The 15447-nt window shown below is 42.6% G+C and overlaps 1 protein-coding gene across 1 annotated transcript in view; it reads right to left on the reverse strand.

The window, feature by feature from the left end:
- The window catches only part of UST (uronyl 2-sulfotransferase), a 468768-nt gene that overhangs the window by 177051 nt on the left and 276270 nt on the right, over positions 1-15447 (reverse strand). The window contains exon 3 of the mRNA XM_033939040.1: positions 9693-9848. Within this exon, the coding sequence (XP_033794931.1) occupies positions 9693-9848 (156 nt within the window). The remainder of the gene's footprint in view (positions 1-9692; positions 9849-15447) is intronic.

Here is a 15447-nt window from a genome sequence, read left to right on the forward strand (position 1 = left end):
TAGGAAAAGGCAACATCTTACATACTGCAGTGAGTAGTAGAACATCAATACACCCATTGTAACACTAAACAAGGCAGACTAGTACTGATTAATCCTGCACAGTCAATGCTAACAGAGAACACAGAAAACACCTTTTTATGTAAACTGGGTAGTTTTTATGCAGTATAAAATTTTTTTAAATAAATAAATAAAATCATTTTCCTACCTTTGTCTGGTGATTTTATTTTTCTACACATTTTCCCAGTCTCTGGTTGCACTTCCTTCAGTCTGTGTCCTTAACTCTATTTCAAGGGCCTTCTTATTGATTTGCTGTTTCTCTCCCCTTCACTTTCTGCCCTACATCCATCTTTTGCATTATCTTTCAATATTCAATTATCTTCAATTTTTCTTCTTCCTTCTCAATTCAATCTACTGTTCCATATCTTTCCTTCCCATCTATCTATGTGCAGTATCTCCTCACCTTCCTTTCCATCCCTGTGCAGCATCTCTTCCCTCTCTCTCCCCCCTCTAATGGTCTGACATCTTTCTCCTTTCCTTTCCCCAGTCTGGCATCAACCACTCTCCCCTCCTTCCCCTTTGTGGTATGGCATTTCTTTGTCCTTCTCTTCTCCATCTCCCCTAACTCTCTATCCTCCTTCTCTTCCCTGGTCTAGCATCTTTCTCTCTCCTTCTCTCCTCCTTCAGTAGTCCATCTCTCTCCTTCCCTTTCCCCCCTTCTTGTGATCTGGTATTTCTCTCCTTCCCTTCCTTCTTCCTCCCTACCCTAGTCTGGAATCTCTCTCCTCCTTCCCTTCCCTGATCTGGCAACTCTCTCTCCTTCCCTCTCCCTCCAGTAGTCCCATCTCTCTCTTTCCTTTTCTTGTGGTCTGGTATCTCCTCTTCTCTCCTTCCCTTCCCTCCTCCAATTTCCTACCATGGTCTGGCATTTCTGTCCTCCCCTTCCCTTCCCTGCCCCGGAGGTCTGGCATCTTTCTTTTTGTCTCCCCATCCCCTCGGTCAAGCATTTCTCTAATGCCTTCCCCTGTGATTCCCCAGCAACCTGACCCCCATGCACTCCTCCCCTCAACGAGATCTGGTAAGGCAGCAGCTTTTTCATCCTTCAGGGACACACTGCCTTTGGCGGTCCATAAGCTTTCCCTCTGCTACTGCTTCCTGCCTATGAGGGGACAGGTGACAGAAGCGGTAGCAGAAAGAAAGCTTTGGGCTACCGAAGGCAGCGTGTGTTCACTCACGCTGCCGGCTGCTTAAAGGATAAAAGAGCTAAAGAGATGGGTCCCATGGAGGAGTGGGGGGAGGGGGATGGGGAGGGGATGAATGGAACTCCGGACTGCAGGGAGCAGCCACTTGGCCTGCTCCAAGATACATCCTGGTGGCGGGAAGTGCTGCTTTTGGTTTGCGGCACCAAGAGCTGCTGCACTGGGCTCAGAAGAGAAGTGTCTGGCTGTGCATCTGTGCAGCTTAGAGGGAACATTGCCCTCCACCCCAGTGCCATCCAGTATCTTGCCCCCTCACCTCCCCACCCCTACTGTATGTTTCTCGAACCAGCAGCAGTGGCTGTAAACTTAAACACAGTAATTGCGGGACCTTGCTACACCTGCCTGTGGCTGCCGGCTCTGCTCCAGAACAAGGAAGTAAAGTCAGAGGGGGTGAACCGGCAGTCACGGGAAGTTGCAGGAAGGTCTCGGGATAACTGAATTTAAAGTTTACTGCCGCTGCTGCTGGTTCAGGAAAGCAGCACCAGCGATGTAGGTTGGGAGGTTCCAAACCCGGTGGGCTGACTGTGAACCCGCTTAAAGCATGCACCCAGAGCAGAGCACCGCCTTGGTACGCCACTGCCCTTTGTATCTTCCAGCAATGAATTCCAAAGTTTACTTAGGCATTGAGTGAAAAACACATTTTCTCTGATTTGTTTTACATGTGCTACTTAGTAAGTTCATTGCATGTCCTATAATCTTTGCACTTTTTGAAAGAGTAAACAACCGATTCCTGTTTACCCGTTCAAGTATTGTAACTCCCCGCAGATGTCTCTTCTCCAAGATTAAGTTTCGGTCGATCTTTTCTGTACTTTTTCTATGTCCTTTCTGAGATACAGTGACCAGAACTGCACACGATGTTCAATGCAATCACACCATGGTGTAATACAGAAGCATTACAATATCCTCAGTTTTATTCTCCGTGCCTTTCCTAATAATTCACAATATTCTGTTTGGTTCCTTGGCTGCCGCTGCACTCTGAGCAGAAGTGATGAATGAGGCTATTTTCAGTTTATATACCTCTTAACAAATCAAATAGGCATGCGTTATCCATTTGTTTTTGGCACCTCTTATAGTCTGTGGGGCCAGGGAAATGTTTCTGCTTCATCCCTGTGATGCTAAGGGAATCAAACCCACAACTCTCAGAAGTGGAATCTGAAAACTTGCAACTGAAGCCACAGGAACATAATATAAACATGCAAGCATAAGCTGTGTAGACACAACACACACACTCCCAAATCAGCCCTGATCTCTGACACTTAAGATTATTTAGTTCCATCTCACACACTCAAATTTGTATGCTTCATAATTTATATAAGTATGTAAGGGAAACTTAAAAAAAAATTTTTTTTTTACTAAAGTGTGTTAAGCAGCAAATGCAAAAATTAATGTGTGCCGACAATTAGTGCAACAGCAGTTTGGCACTTACCACACAATAATTCCAGCAAGCATTAACTGCAAAACATAAAATGGGGCATGGAATGATTCCCTTATTTTTCTCCATTGGGTTCTATACTGATAACATAAGAACATAAGCTGTGCCTCTGCTGGGTCAGACCTGAGGTCCATCATGCCCATCAGGACCAGGACCTGTATACTAGCCCTCTATCTATACCCTTCTATCCCCTTTTCCTTCAGAAAATTGTCCAATCCCTTCTTGAATTCCAATACCGTACCCTGTCCTATCACTCCTTCTGGAAGCGCGTTCCAGGTATCCACCACCCATTGGGTGAAGAAGAACTTCCTAGCATTGGTTTTGAATCTGTCCCCTTTTAATTTTTCGGAATGCCCTCTCATTTTTGTAGTTGTCGAAAGTTTGAAGAATCTGTCCCTCTCCACTTTCTCTATGCCCTTCGTGATCTTATAAGTTTCTATCATATCCCCTCTAAGTCTTCACTTCTCCAGCGAAAAAAGCCCTAGCCCCTGTACAGAGTAGCCTAACATAGTAACATAGTACATGATGGCAGATAAACACCTAACTGGGTCATCCAGTCTGCCCAATGGTTACATGCATTATAAATTCATGATTAAATTGAATTATATTTTTGGACCGTAGACTTTAGAAGTCTGCCTGGTACAGTTCTTAGGTTCCAACTATTCCAGTTGCCATTGAAATTCACTCCAGCCTACCTAAGCCATCACTAAACTAAATTAACTAAATTAAACCTTAGGTTTGTATACCGCATCATCTCTACATTCGCAGAGCTCGACACGGTTAACAAGAATTAGGGTAGAAAGGAACTCCAGTGGAGGGAAAGATGAAGAGGAAATTTAGAGGACTAGAATAAACAGAGAGGGAGGAAGAGTTACATTTTTGAGAATAACCAGGTTTTCAGATGTTTACGGAAGAGTTGGAGGGAGCTCAGATTCCTAAGAGGGGAGGTAAGGTTGTTCCAGAGCTCAGTGATTCTAAAAGGGAGGGAGGAACCTAGTTCTCCTACAAGGGAGACGCCTTTTAGAGAGGGAAAGGAAAGTTTCAGTTTTTGGGTGGAATTGGGGTTTAGAGGAATTCCAAGAAAGAGAAATAAAGGGGGAGGGGGGAGGATGCCGTGTAGGATCTTGAAAGTAAAGCAGGCACATTTGAAGTGGACTCTGGAAATTATCGGAAGCCAGTGGAGTTTGGACAAAAGCGGTGAGACGTGGTCGAATTTGCTTTTTGCGAAGATAAGCTTAGCAGCGGCATTCTGAATCCGCTGGAATCTTTGAAGGTTTTTCATTGTTAGAGTTGCAATAGTCCAGTCTGGAAAGGATGGTGGATTGGATAAGAACTTCGAGAACCAGTCAAGGACTGTGGAGTTAATGCCTATCTCGATGAGTTGGTAAAGTAGGATATCATGATGGACGACATCAAAAGCTGCAGAGAGGTCGAATTGAAGAAGGACAGCGAACTTGTTGCGAGAATGGAGATGTTGAACTTTTGAGATTAAGGAGGTCAGAAGGGATTTGGTGCTGAAGTTGGGATGGAAGCCGTATTGGTGGGGTAGCAGAATGGTGAATTTTTCAAGGTAGGAAGATAGTTGAGTGGATATGATGGATTCTAGCATCTTGGTAAGGAGAGGAATGTTTGCTATTGGACAGTAGCTGGATGGTGTAGAGGGGTCTACACAAACTACAGGAATTCCCAAAGTCCTCCCCAGCCCATTCTAAAACGATTAACCTTATACAGGACACAGACTTATACCCTTCAATCTCTGATTAGAGATTCTCTGTGTTCGTCCCAAGCTTTTCTAAATTCCGTAACTGTTTTGCTCTCCACCACCTCTCTAGGGAGGGCATTTCAGGAATCCAACACCCTTTCTGTGAAAAAAAAAATTCCTAACATTACTCTTGAGTCTGCTACACTCTGCAATATCAATTTATGCTCTCTAGTTTTACCCTCTTACCTTCTCTAGGAAAGATTTGGTTCTGTATTAATACTGCAAAAAGCTAAGGAATGTGGAGCTATACATTTCATACATTTCTTAAAATAGCACTTCACTTTCCTCCTAAGATGTTAAGCATTCACAACACTACTATTAAAGAAAAACCATCCTGGTTCCTGTTGAAATATGAACTAGTGGCATTCTAGGAAAGGTGCTTGACTGCTGGAAGGGGAAGGGAAGAAGGAAGATGCTTGAGTGATGGAGGATAGGGGGAAGGAAGATGCTTGACTGCTGGAAGGGGAGAAGGAAATGCTTGACTGATGGAGGGGGATAGGGAGAGGAAAGATGCTTGACTGCTGGAAGGGGAGAAGGAAGATGCTTGAATGATGGAGGAGGATAGGAGGAAGGAAGATGCTTGACTGCTGGAAGGGGAAGGGGAGAAGGAAGATGTTTGACTGATGGAGGGGGATAGGGAGATGAAAGATGCTTGACTGCTGGAAGGGGAAGGGGAAAAGGAAGATGCTTGACTGCTAGAGGGGGATAGGGAGAGGAAAGATTCTTGACTGCTGGAAGGGGAATGGAGAGAAGGAATATATTTGACTGATGGAGGGGATAGGGAGAGGGAAGATGCTTGACTGCTGGAAGGGGAAGGGGAGAAGGAAGATGCTTGAGTGATGGAGGGGGATAGAGAGAGGAAAGATGCTTGACTCCTGGAAGGGGAGAAGGAAGATGCTGACTGTTAGAGGGGGATAGGGATAGGAAAGATGCTTGCCTGCTGGAAGGGGAAGGGGAGAAGGAAGATGCTTGACTAATGGAGGGGGATAGGGAAAGGAAAGATGCTTGACTGCTGGAAGGAGAAGGGGAGAAGGAAGATGCTTGACTGCTAGAGGGGGATAGGGAGAGGAAAGATGCTTGACTATCAGAAGGGGACGAAGAGACTGCAGTTATTTTTCTGTTGGTGGGGAACAAAGAAGGAGAAATGTTTGACTGCCGGATGGGGGAATGAGGAGAGAAGAAATGCTTGACGATTATTAGGGAGAGGAGAGAACGGGGAAATGCTGGATTTCTGGGGTGGGCAAGGGAGAGAAAGAGAAAGGGATAATGCTGGGCAAGGTGTAACCATGTGAAAGAGACCTGAGTGGGGGAGGGCTTGGCAGGGGGAGGGTAGATAAAAATGAAGTAGCAGAAAGAGATGAAAGTGAAAGATCAATGCCAAAAGCCGATGTAAGTGAGGAATGGACAACTATAGGAGTAAAGATGAGAAATACAAATGGACAGCAGACCCTGGAAAGAAATGGAAGAAAAGAGATAGGAAACCAGAAACCAGACAAAACAGTAACATTAAAATACCAGACAACATAGTATTTTATTTTTAATTTATTAATAGGAATATGTCAGTTTTGTAAAATGTGCATCTATGATGTTGTATTTTGCATATCAGTATATTTCTATTTTTAATTTGTGGTGTTTGTTCTGCATTTGGTGAGGGGGCTGTCTGTTTTGCTTGTTTGGCTTCTTGGGATTTCTAGTTCAGTTTTTCATCACACATTTCTTTTTGTAATAATTTATTATGTATTTGGAGAGACTGTATCTATGTTTTGCATAGACGTATATGACCAAGGTGTGCTGGTCATATACGTGTATGGTGTAATATTTGCAGTGCTGCCTTTCTATATGGTCAGTGTCAGATTAACAGGGGGTATGGCTACTGTGAAGACAGAGCCATGGATAGCCATCCTGCCTTCTAAAGTTGGCCTTGTATGAGTAATGGCATATTTTTTACTTTGAGAAAAAAAAAAGCACTGGCTAGAAGCATGTGAATGTACTTTAGTCAGATTAAAGAGAGGCATTCCTGGGGTTGTTTTGGATGGGATTAGGACAGGGCCTAATCCCTGACTTGTGGGCCACAATGGGTTCTTAAATTTGACAGATGGGCCGGACCCGTCCCATCCCCACGAGCTCGGTCCCCATCCCCGTCCCATCCCTGCAAACCATCCGATCCCATCCACACAAGGCTCAAATAGTTTTATACTAAACTTATTTTATTAAAGTATAAAAAGAAACAATATTCTGTACAATTGTCATTTTATAAATCAAAGTTCTGGCTGCTGAACTAGAGAAAGATAGTCAGCCGGCAGGGCTTTGTTTATAAATGTTTATCAACACAACAAATATATACTACCGTATTTGCCGGCGTATAAGACGACTTTTCAGTACCTTAAAATCCTCCCCAAAGTCGGGGGTCGTCTTATACGCCGGGTACTGTTTACATGCCCTTACTTTACATTAGAGAGCTGCATGGGGATGCCCCTAGGGTCGCGGGGATCCCGTGGGGACGCCCCCTAGGGTCGCGGGGATCCCATGGGGACGCCTCCGAGGGTCGCGGGGCTCCTGCGGGGCTGGATGTACTCAGTCTTCTGGATGTGCGCGGCTCTTCTTCTCCCTACCTTCTCTGCTTGCAGCACAGAGCCGAACGGAAGTCTTCCCGACGTCAGCGCTGACGTCGGAGGGGAGGGAGGGCTTAAACAAAGGACTCTGAAAGCACTTGTGGAAGACAGAGGGGGGAGAAGGATGCTGAAAGCACATGGGGAAGACAAAGGGGTGGAGAAGGACGCTGAAGGGACATGGGGAAGATGGGGGGGAGAAGGACACAAAGGAAATGAGGAAGAGAGAGTAGGGAGAAGATGCTGGCAGGGAAGAAGACAGATGCCAGACTATGGGGGGAGCGGAGAGAAGAAGATGGGTGCCAGACCAATTTGGAAGGGGGAAGAAAGGGAGAGGCACAGTAACAGAGCAAATGGAAGATGCAGAAGGAAGAGAGATAGTGGATGGAAGGAATTGAATGAGAACATGAGGAAAGCAGAAACCAGGCAACAAAGGTAGGAAAAGAATTCTATTTCTTTTTTTTTTTTTTTGCTTCAGGATAAAGTAGTATATTAGTTGTGTTGATAAAAATTTATAAACATTAGAGGCTCTGGTAGAAACCCGTTTACAAAGTATGTATTCTTCCCAATTAATATTTTCAAATTAATAAAGTCTTTTTGCTTATTTGTAAATGGGTTTCTACCAGAGCCTTTAATTCAGTAGCATAATTAAATGAAATAACTATTTCTGAAGTTTATAGGGACGGGCGGGGACGGAGGGGATTCCTCGCGGGGACGGGTGGGGACGGAGGGGATTCCTCGCGGGGACGGGTGGGGATGGAGGGATTCCTCACGGGGACGGGTGGGATTCCTCGTGGGGACGGGTGGGGACGGGTGGGACTTTGGCAGGGACGGGTGGGGACGGGTGGGATTTCTGTCCCCGCGCAACTCTCTACTTTACATGCCCTAACATCTCCTTCCTTACCTCCTTACGGTGCTTACGGTACTAGTAAACCTGCCGGGACATCAGCGGGGCCATGGCGGGACATCAGTGTGACAAGGGTGCCAGCTCCTTCATCCTGCGCAGCGGGAAGCAGCGGTGCTCTGGCCCCACCCCTTTTCTCTTTACTACGTCTCTCGCACAAGCGGCCGTGTGTGGAGTCTAGCCCTTAAGGAAGTTGCGGGGGCGAACAGGAGGCTTTTGAAGGCTTTTAAAGGGAAACTGTCATGCCAGCAAACTTGCTAGGGACTTGCCCGGCACTTGCTCTCTCCCTCTATGTGTTATCTTCCTTCTATCATTGACAGTTTCAGTTTGGTTAACAGTTTAGAAAACAAATAGCATGGCAGCTCCCATGGGTTTATTGTTCTATTCAGCTTTAGTGAATTAATTAAAATTGTTGAAATAAATTCTGATGTTCTTTTAAGTTTTATTTGTTGTGCAGAAGGTGTGCGGAAGAAGGAGTAGTCTTATATGGCGAGTATATAACAAACTCTATATTTTAACTGTAAAAGTTGGGGGGTCGTCTTATACGCCCAGTCGTCTTATACGCCGGCAAATACGGTACTTTATCCTAAAGCAAGAAAAAATAAAATAAAATAAATAGAATTTTTTTTCTACCTTTGTTATCTGGTTTCTGCTTTCCTCATCTTCTCCTCATTGAATTCCTTCCATCCACTGTCTGCCTTCTCTCTTCCAGTTCCCTTCAGCAGTGTCTTCTCCCCAGTCCCCACTCTCTCATCCCTCATTTCCATTTCCCTGTACCTCTCTTCCACCCTTCCCTCCAGCACTCTTCGCGCTTCCTGCCCCTGATTGCGGGACCCAGATATATCAATCAGGCTGCCAGCTGAGGCAGCCAAACCTCCAGCTGCCCTCCGGTCTGAGACGTCACCAGACCTGTTACCTGTTACAGGGCCCGGTATGTCACAGCTTCAGAATCCCAGAGCTCTGTGGGTTGCATCGGCTTCATGGAAGGGAGGGAGGGAGGAAAGTACACCTCGCCATGGGGGGGCCAGTTTAAAACACTAAACGGGCCAGATATGGCCCGCGGGCTGTAGTTTGCTCATGTCTGGATTAGGATATACCATGCAGCACTGACCCCTAGTGGTAATCTCATGGTAGTACCACTACGGATCATGTCATCATTTTTGAACCCAGAGCTGAATGGGGGAGGAGAAGAGGGAGACTGCTCTTGACCCAGCCTACTGGGCCATCAGAGATCACTTTTGAGTAAGTCCCAAGGGTAGTGGAGGACATGTCGGGGGAAATCTGGATATCTGGCAACCCTAGATTCAGTTAAAATTTTGAAGGGAGAATCAGAATGGGGGAGGCTTGAAATGGAAATCAGAATTGGGAGTTTGATTGGGGGGATATGGGGGATTAAGGGCATCAAAATGGGGAGGACAGAGGACACCCCCCCCCTTATGTGAGTACCAGAGGATATTCATCTGGGATCTAGATGAAAGCCAATGGCCTATGGTTACATGGATATGCCAGCACCTGGACATGGCCCAGCACTGAATATCTGGATATCGGCCCAGCAACTATCAGCATTTAAAAACACGCTGACTGCCACACACCGAATCCTGGTCCGATTGTTTTAAGAAATGAAACTTTTTCAGGTTTGAGTGAATTTCTTAATAGTTATTGAAACCAAAGTAACAAGCACTGTATCGTTATTCAATTCCGAAAATTTCGGTACAGAACTGCAGCTTACCTGCTCGTTTTTGGTCAGTCTGGTCTTGTTGTGAATGTCTGAAGTCACCAGGTTGAAGCCATGCCTTTCTGACAAGATCCGCAACAGCAAAACAACAGTTCGGCTTCCACACTTTCCAACTCTGTTATATACTACTTGGCTAGGAAATGGGAGTATCTGGATAAAGATTGAAAGGAGGAGTATAAGCAAGCAGTATTCTATTTCTGTTACTTATCAGGCAATTTTCAAACTGTTCATTTTGGTGTACGGTGTACAAGTATTATTTATCTGTAGATTTTGCATGAAATTTCAAGAGAGTGGGAGGACTAAGAATGTACTTTCCTTTTATACCTCGTAAAATTGGCTCGATATTCAGCATTATTTAACAGACCAGGAATGGCTCCTAGCTGGTTAAATAGTGTTGGGTCAGTTAACAAAAAATAAAAGTTAAAAAAAAAAAGGTCGTTGCTCTTAAGCATGCGCAGACCATCTACAGATGGTCTGCGCATGTGTCGGGATCGCTTGCCCCCCAGACACGGATCCGATCTGATCCCTCACTGATCAGATCCAATCCATGCCCTTTGTGAATCTAGCCCTAAAACATTAAAAAGTAACAGGAGACAAAGAAGAACCCAGAGATCAAGAAGGAGAACTCTCACCTTTCATGACTACCTTACAATTTTGATTTTTCAAAATAGACGCAAACCAATTTAGCACCCTTCCAGAAAGACTAACTTGATTAAATCCTAATAAAAGATCATGGTCAAAAGTCTAGCGGCATAAGAACAGAGGGAACTCCCTTATCAGTTCAGGTTCTCAGTTCTGAAGCAAGAGACAGAAGACAGGTTTCAGTGCTGTTAAATTTTCTAAATCCGAATTAACAACAATCCAGGAGCTCAAAATTATCTAGATAATCTTGAAATTGTAGGCCACCAATAGATTCTGATAATTTAGCCAAGAAAGGATGTTTGCAATAGATCTATAGTTTGAACAAATAGATGGAGATTTAAGATGGTCCTTAATTATAGGTAAAAGAATGATGGAACTTACCGTATATTAGCAGGATAGTAACCCAGCTGCAGCATTGAATTTACCAAAAGTAAAGATTCCCCAATAGGAATAAATTTCAGGGTAGAAAAAGGACAAGGGTCAAAATCACAATGACCTTTACTATAGAAAGTAATGGTTATGCCTAAGAATTCTAATTCAGTTTCTTTAAAGTCACTCAAACCTGTAATCATCAATACATTATACTGATACAGTGGAAGCAAAATTGCAAATTTATGTCAATTATCTTATTTTCAAAAAAATTGCAAGTTCAGGGGCAGAAGGAAAGGAAGATATACGAGTATGGAGATGGTGCGGTATACAAACCTAAGGTTTAGTTTAGTTTAGTTTAGTTTAGAAACAAAGAAACACGATGGCAAATAAAGGCCAAATGGCCCATCTAGTCTGCCCATCCGCAGTTACTATTATCTCTTTCTCTCTCCAAGAGATCCCAAGTGCCTATTCCAGGCCCTCTTGAATTCAGACAAAGTCTCTGTCTCCACCACCTCTTCCGGGAGCCTGTTTCATGCATCTATCACCCTTTCTATAAAAAAGTATTTCCTTAGATTAATCTGGAGCCTATCACCTCTTAACTTCATCCTATGCCCGCTCATTGCAGAGTTTCTTTCAAATGAAAGAGACTCAACTCATGTGCATATACATTACATAGGTCTCTATCATATCTCCCCTCTCCCGCCTTTCCTCCAAAGTATACAGATTGAGATCTTTAAGTCTGTCCCCATACGCCTTATGATGAAGACCACATACCATTTTAGTAGCCTTCCTCTGGACCGACTCTATCCTTTTTATATCTTTTTGAAGGTGCAGCCTCCAGAATTGTACACAATATTCTTAATGAGGTCTCACCAAACTCTTATATAGGGGCATCAGTACCTCCTTTTTCCTACTGGCCATACCTCTCCCTATGCAACCTTGCATCCTTCTAGCTTTCGCCGTCACCTTTTCAACCTGTTTGGCCACCTTAAGATCATGGCATACAATCACAACCAAGTCCTGCTCTTATGTCATGCACATAAGTTCTTCACCCCCTAAACTGTACCGTTCCCTCGAGATTTTGTAGCCCAAATGCATGACCTTGCATTTCTTAGCATTATATTTTAGCTGCCAAATTTCAGAACATTCTTAAAGCTTCAGGTCTTTCTTCATGTTATCCGCACCATCCGATGTGTCTACTCTATTGCAGACTTTGGTATCATCCGCAAAGAGGCTAATCTTACCCAACAACCCTTCAGCAATATCATTTATAAAAATGTTAAAAAGAATAGGCACACCACTTGGTAAAATCCCTTTCCTCTGAGCGATCTCCATTGATCACTACCCTCTGTTGCCTTCCATTCAACCAGTTCTTGACCCAGCCCGTCACTTTGGGACTCATCCCGAGGGCACTCAGTGTATTTATTAGACGTCTGTTTGGAACGCTGTCAAAGGCTTTGCTAAAATCTAAATATACCACATCTAGCGCACATCCTCTATCCAATTCTCTAGTCATCCAGTCAAAGAAATTGATCAGATTTGTCTGACAAGACCTTTCTCTAGTGAATCCATGTTGCCTCTGGTCCTGTAATCTACAGAATTCCAGAAACTTAAACATTCTCTGTTTTAAAAGTGTTTCCGTTAATTTGCTTACTACAGAAATCAGACTTACCGGCCTGTAATTCCCTATTTCTTCCTTACTTCCACTATTGTGGCAAGGGACCACATCTGTCCTTCTCCAGACCTCCGGTACCACTCCCAACTCTAGAGACTCACTGATCTGACCAAATAATCGGAGAAACTACAACATCAGAAATAAAACAATCCAACTCCACAGTATTTGTCACAAATAGATCATCCAGAATGTGACCAGCAGCATGAGTTTAAGTAGCAGGCCACCAAACAAGATTCAAAGAAGACAAAGTCCTTAAATTGGACCAACGATGAATTATAAAGTAAATGTAAATTAAAATCACCTAGAACTAAAACTTTCTTAAAATGAATACAAGGTAAAAGAATTCTCTCCATAAGAAGTTCTATTCACTCAAAGGTAAAAGTTGGAGCACAATAAATCAAAAGAATACCAATTGAAGTATAAGAAAAAGAAAAACTTCACACCAAACAATAATAATAATAATAATTAAAAAAAAAAAAATCAGGCGTTTATCTGCTTGATAGGTAGCCAAGATTTATAAACAATCATAAACACCCCCACTCTTCTTCACCTCCTGTGAGCAATACAAAGGTTTGTAACCAGGCGATTATAGAGTACACATACAGTGCAAATGTAGACTCTCTGTGGGAGTTAACGAAATTTCAGTAAAAAAAACCCCAAAAAACAATACCACCATCCAGTTCAAAAATTAGATCATGTAGTACATCAAGCTTATTAGAAACAGAAAGAGTGTTCACAAGCAAATAAGGCATAGGAATTAATAACTGAGAATAATCCACAGAACATGCGATAGACATGAGCACTCTGAAAAGAGGAATTCTTTTCTCTCAATCTAGAATAATTTGGATTATAACGACATCTGCCTAGAGAAACAAATATATTCTGATAGTTAAGCAAGGTATCAAATTTGGCCTATCTACAACTTTAGGTATTCTGGAATTTAAAGCGTCAGTCATATACTACAGGGATAAACATTGTTAAAGGGTTCAAGTTCATAATAAATAAAACTAAAAATAATCCTATACACCCTATTAAAATAATTAAACTGTTCTCACTTTTACCAATCCTAGTAATAGCCATAATTAAACTCTCAACAATTCCAACTCATTCAAATTTGGTGCGCCTTAAAAACAATATCACCAATAGTCAAGGAATTAATCCAAATTCTAGCATCGAATTATAGTTCCAGCCACTGCACAAAGGTGCACACTAAGGCGTGCACCTTTGGCCTGCACTTAGGCGGTGTGCTGAGTAGTGATGTATCACTATGCACCACAGTAAAATACCTGCTGTATCTTTGATTCAGAGGTCAATGGGCGGAGCTTGGTAGCACGCCCGATTGCCAATGTTCAGAAGCAAAGCCAGATGGAATGGCAATTCGAGCTGACATCTTTATGCAGGCACAGTCAATGAGATGGTAAAAACACTTCAGTGCTCACAGATTAAAATACCTGTGGCGTTTGATGTCAGAGGTCAATGGGTGGAGCTTGCTTCCATCGCTGATCATCTATGGAAAGCCAGATGGAATAGCAATTCTGGCTGATACTTTTATGTAAGTTCCAGAACCGATAACTTCTGAAATAGTTGACATAAATCCTAAATCACATACCAAAGTTAGTTAATACACTGTTTAATGTCATGGATCCCCAGATGGTTGCCATGATTGACAATTTTATGAAGCACAATCAATGAGATGTTAACAATAATATGAAAAAAAAATCTCTCAATTCTGTAACAGCTAAAGTTCACAATAACTGGGATCCAAGAATCAGAAAAAAAGAGGATATAATACAAAGAAACAAAGTTTTAAAGACCACACTAGAATGATGCTTCCGTAAAACTTAGAGTAGTTACTCAAATATAGCCTCGCCCCTGAAAGAGGCAGATGTCATAACTCCTACCCTCTTTATTGCCAAAAAGGTAGTCAAAAGAGCTGGATCAAAGAGTACATGTTTTACAGATTTAAACCTTAAAATACTTTTACAAGGAAACTTTAGAACCCCCCCCCCCAAAAAAAACAAAAAAAAAAACAATGCCTCTATTTGCAAACACCTGGTCACATCGAAAGGAACTGCTTCTTTCTCCTCTGAGTTTCTTGAGTCACATCTGGAAATATCAGAATTCTTAAATTAAAAAATTATTTCTGCCAATATTTTAAAAAAAAACCAACAACTTCAATAGTCATTCTCTATTAGAAAATAGGTCTAACATGACTATTAAGGTTGTTGACGTAGTTTGTTCTGAATCAGAAATCTCCAGCAGAGCTGAAACATCCACAGTTTCTCCCTCAGCCTTTAAACATTCTTGATTCTGTGCCAATTGCACAGATTTCTTCTGAGGAAGATAATAAACCCTCACGAATGGTGGAAAATTAGACTGAGGAACATTCAGAACTTCTGTTAGGCATCTTATAAACATTTCCTTGGCTGGTATAGGAGGAGAAGGAAAATTAAGGAGACGTAAATTATATCTCCTAGTATAGTTTTCAAAATTCTCCATCTTCAATCTCAAAGAGGAAACATCTCTAATTACAGAACTTTGAACAGGCTCTCGCTCAAATCAGGTAGGGCATTTAGAATGAGTCATTTCATGAACAGAAGTATTCACTGTATTTTCCAGAACTTTCATTTTCTGAGATAAATCATTAACAGAAAGAAAAAGTAATATTGTCAGTCCTGAAAAAGCTTTCTAAATAGTTTCTAAATTAATAACTTGTGGATGAGTTAATAACAAAGTTGGAGTGGTCAAACCTGAAATGACCTCTGGTAGTAGCACAGCCAAGGGTCCAACTAATCCTGGTAGTGGGGAAGGGACACTGGTCAGACCTTTGCATGGACAGATACGTTTATTTCAAATATTAAATTTCAGTTAAAACAAATATACACATGAATAAAACAAAACGTGGCAGGCGTGTAAACTCCTGTTGTAATAAAACATATACTGGACCCCAACACGGTCCATGTTTCAGCCAAGAGGACTTCCTCAGGGGTTATAAAAAGTAGCCCAGTAGATGGTGCCAACTGACAGAAAGTCAAGCACAACTGAGATTACTTGCAGAGA

This window comes from Geotrypetes seraphini, chromosome 3 (genome assembly GCF_902459505.1).
Source record: "Geotrypetes seraphini chromosome 3, aGeoSer1.1, whole genome shotgun sequence".
In the NCBI taxonomy this organism is placed as follows: Eukaryota; Metazoa; Chordata; class Amphibia; order Gymnophiona; family Dermophiidae; genus Geotrypetes; species Geotrypetes seraphini.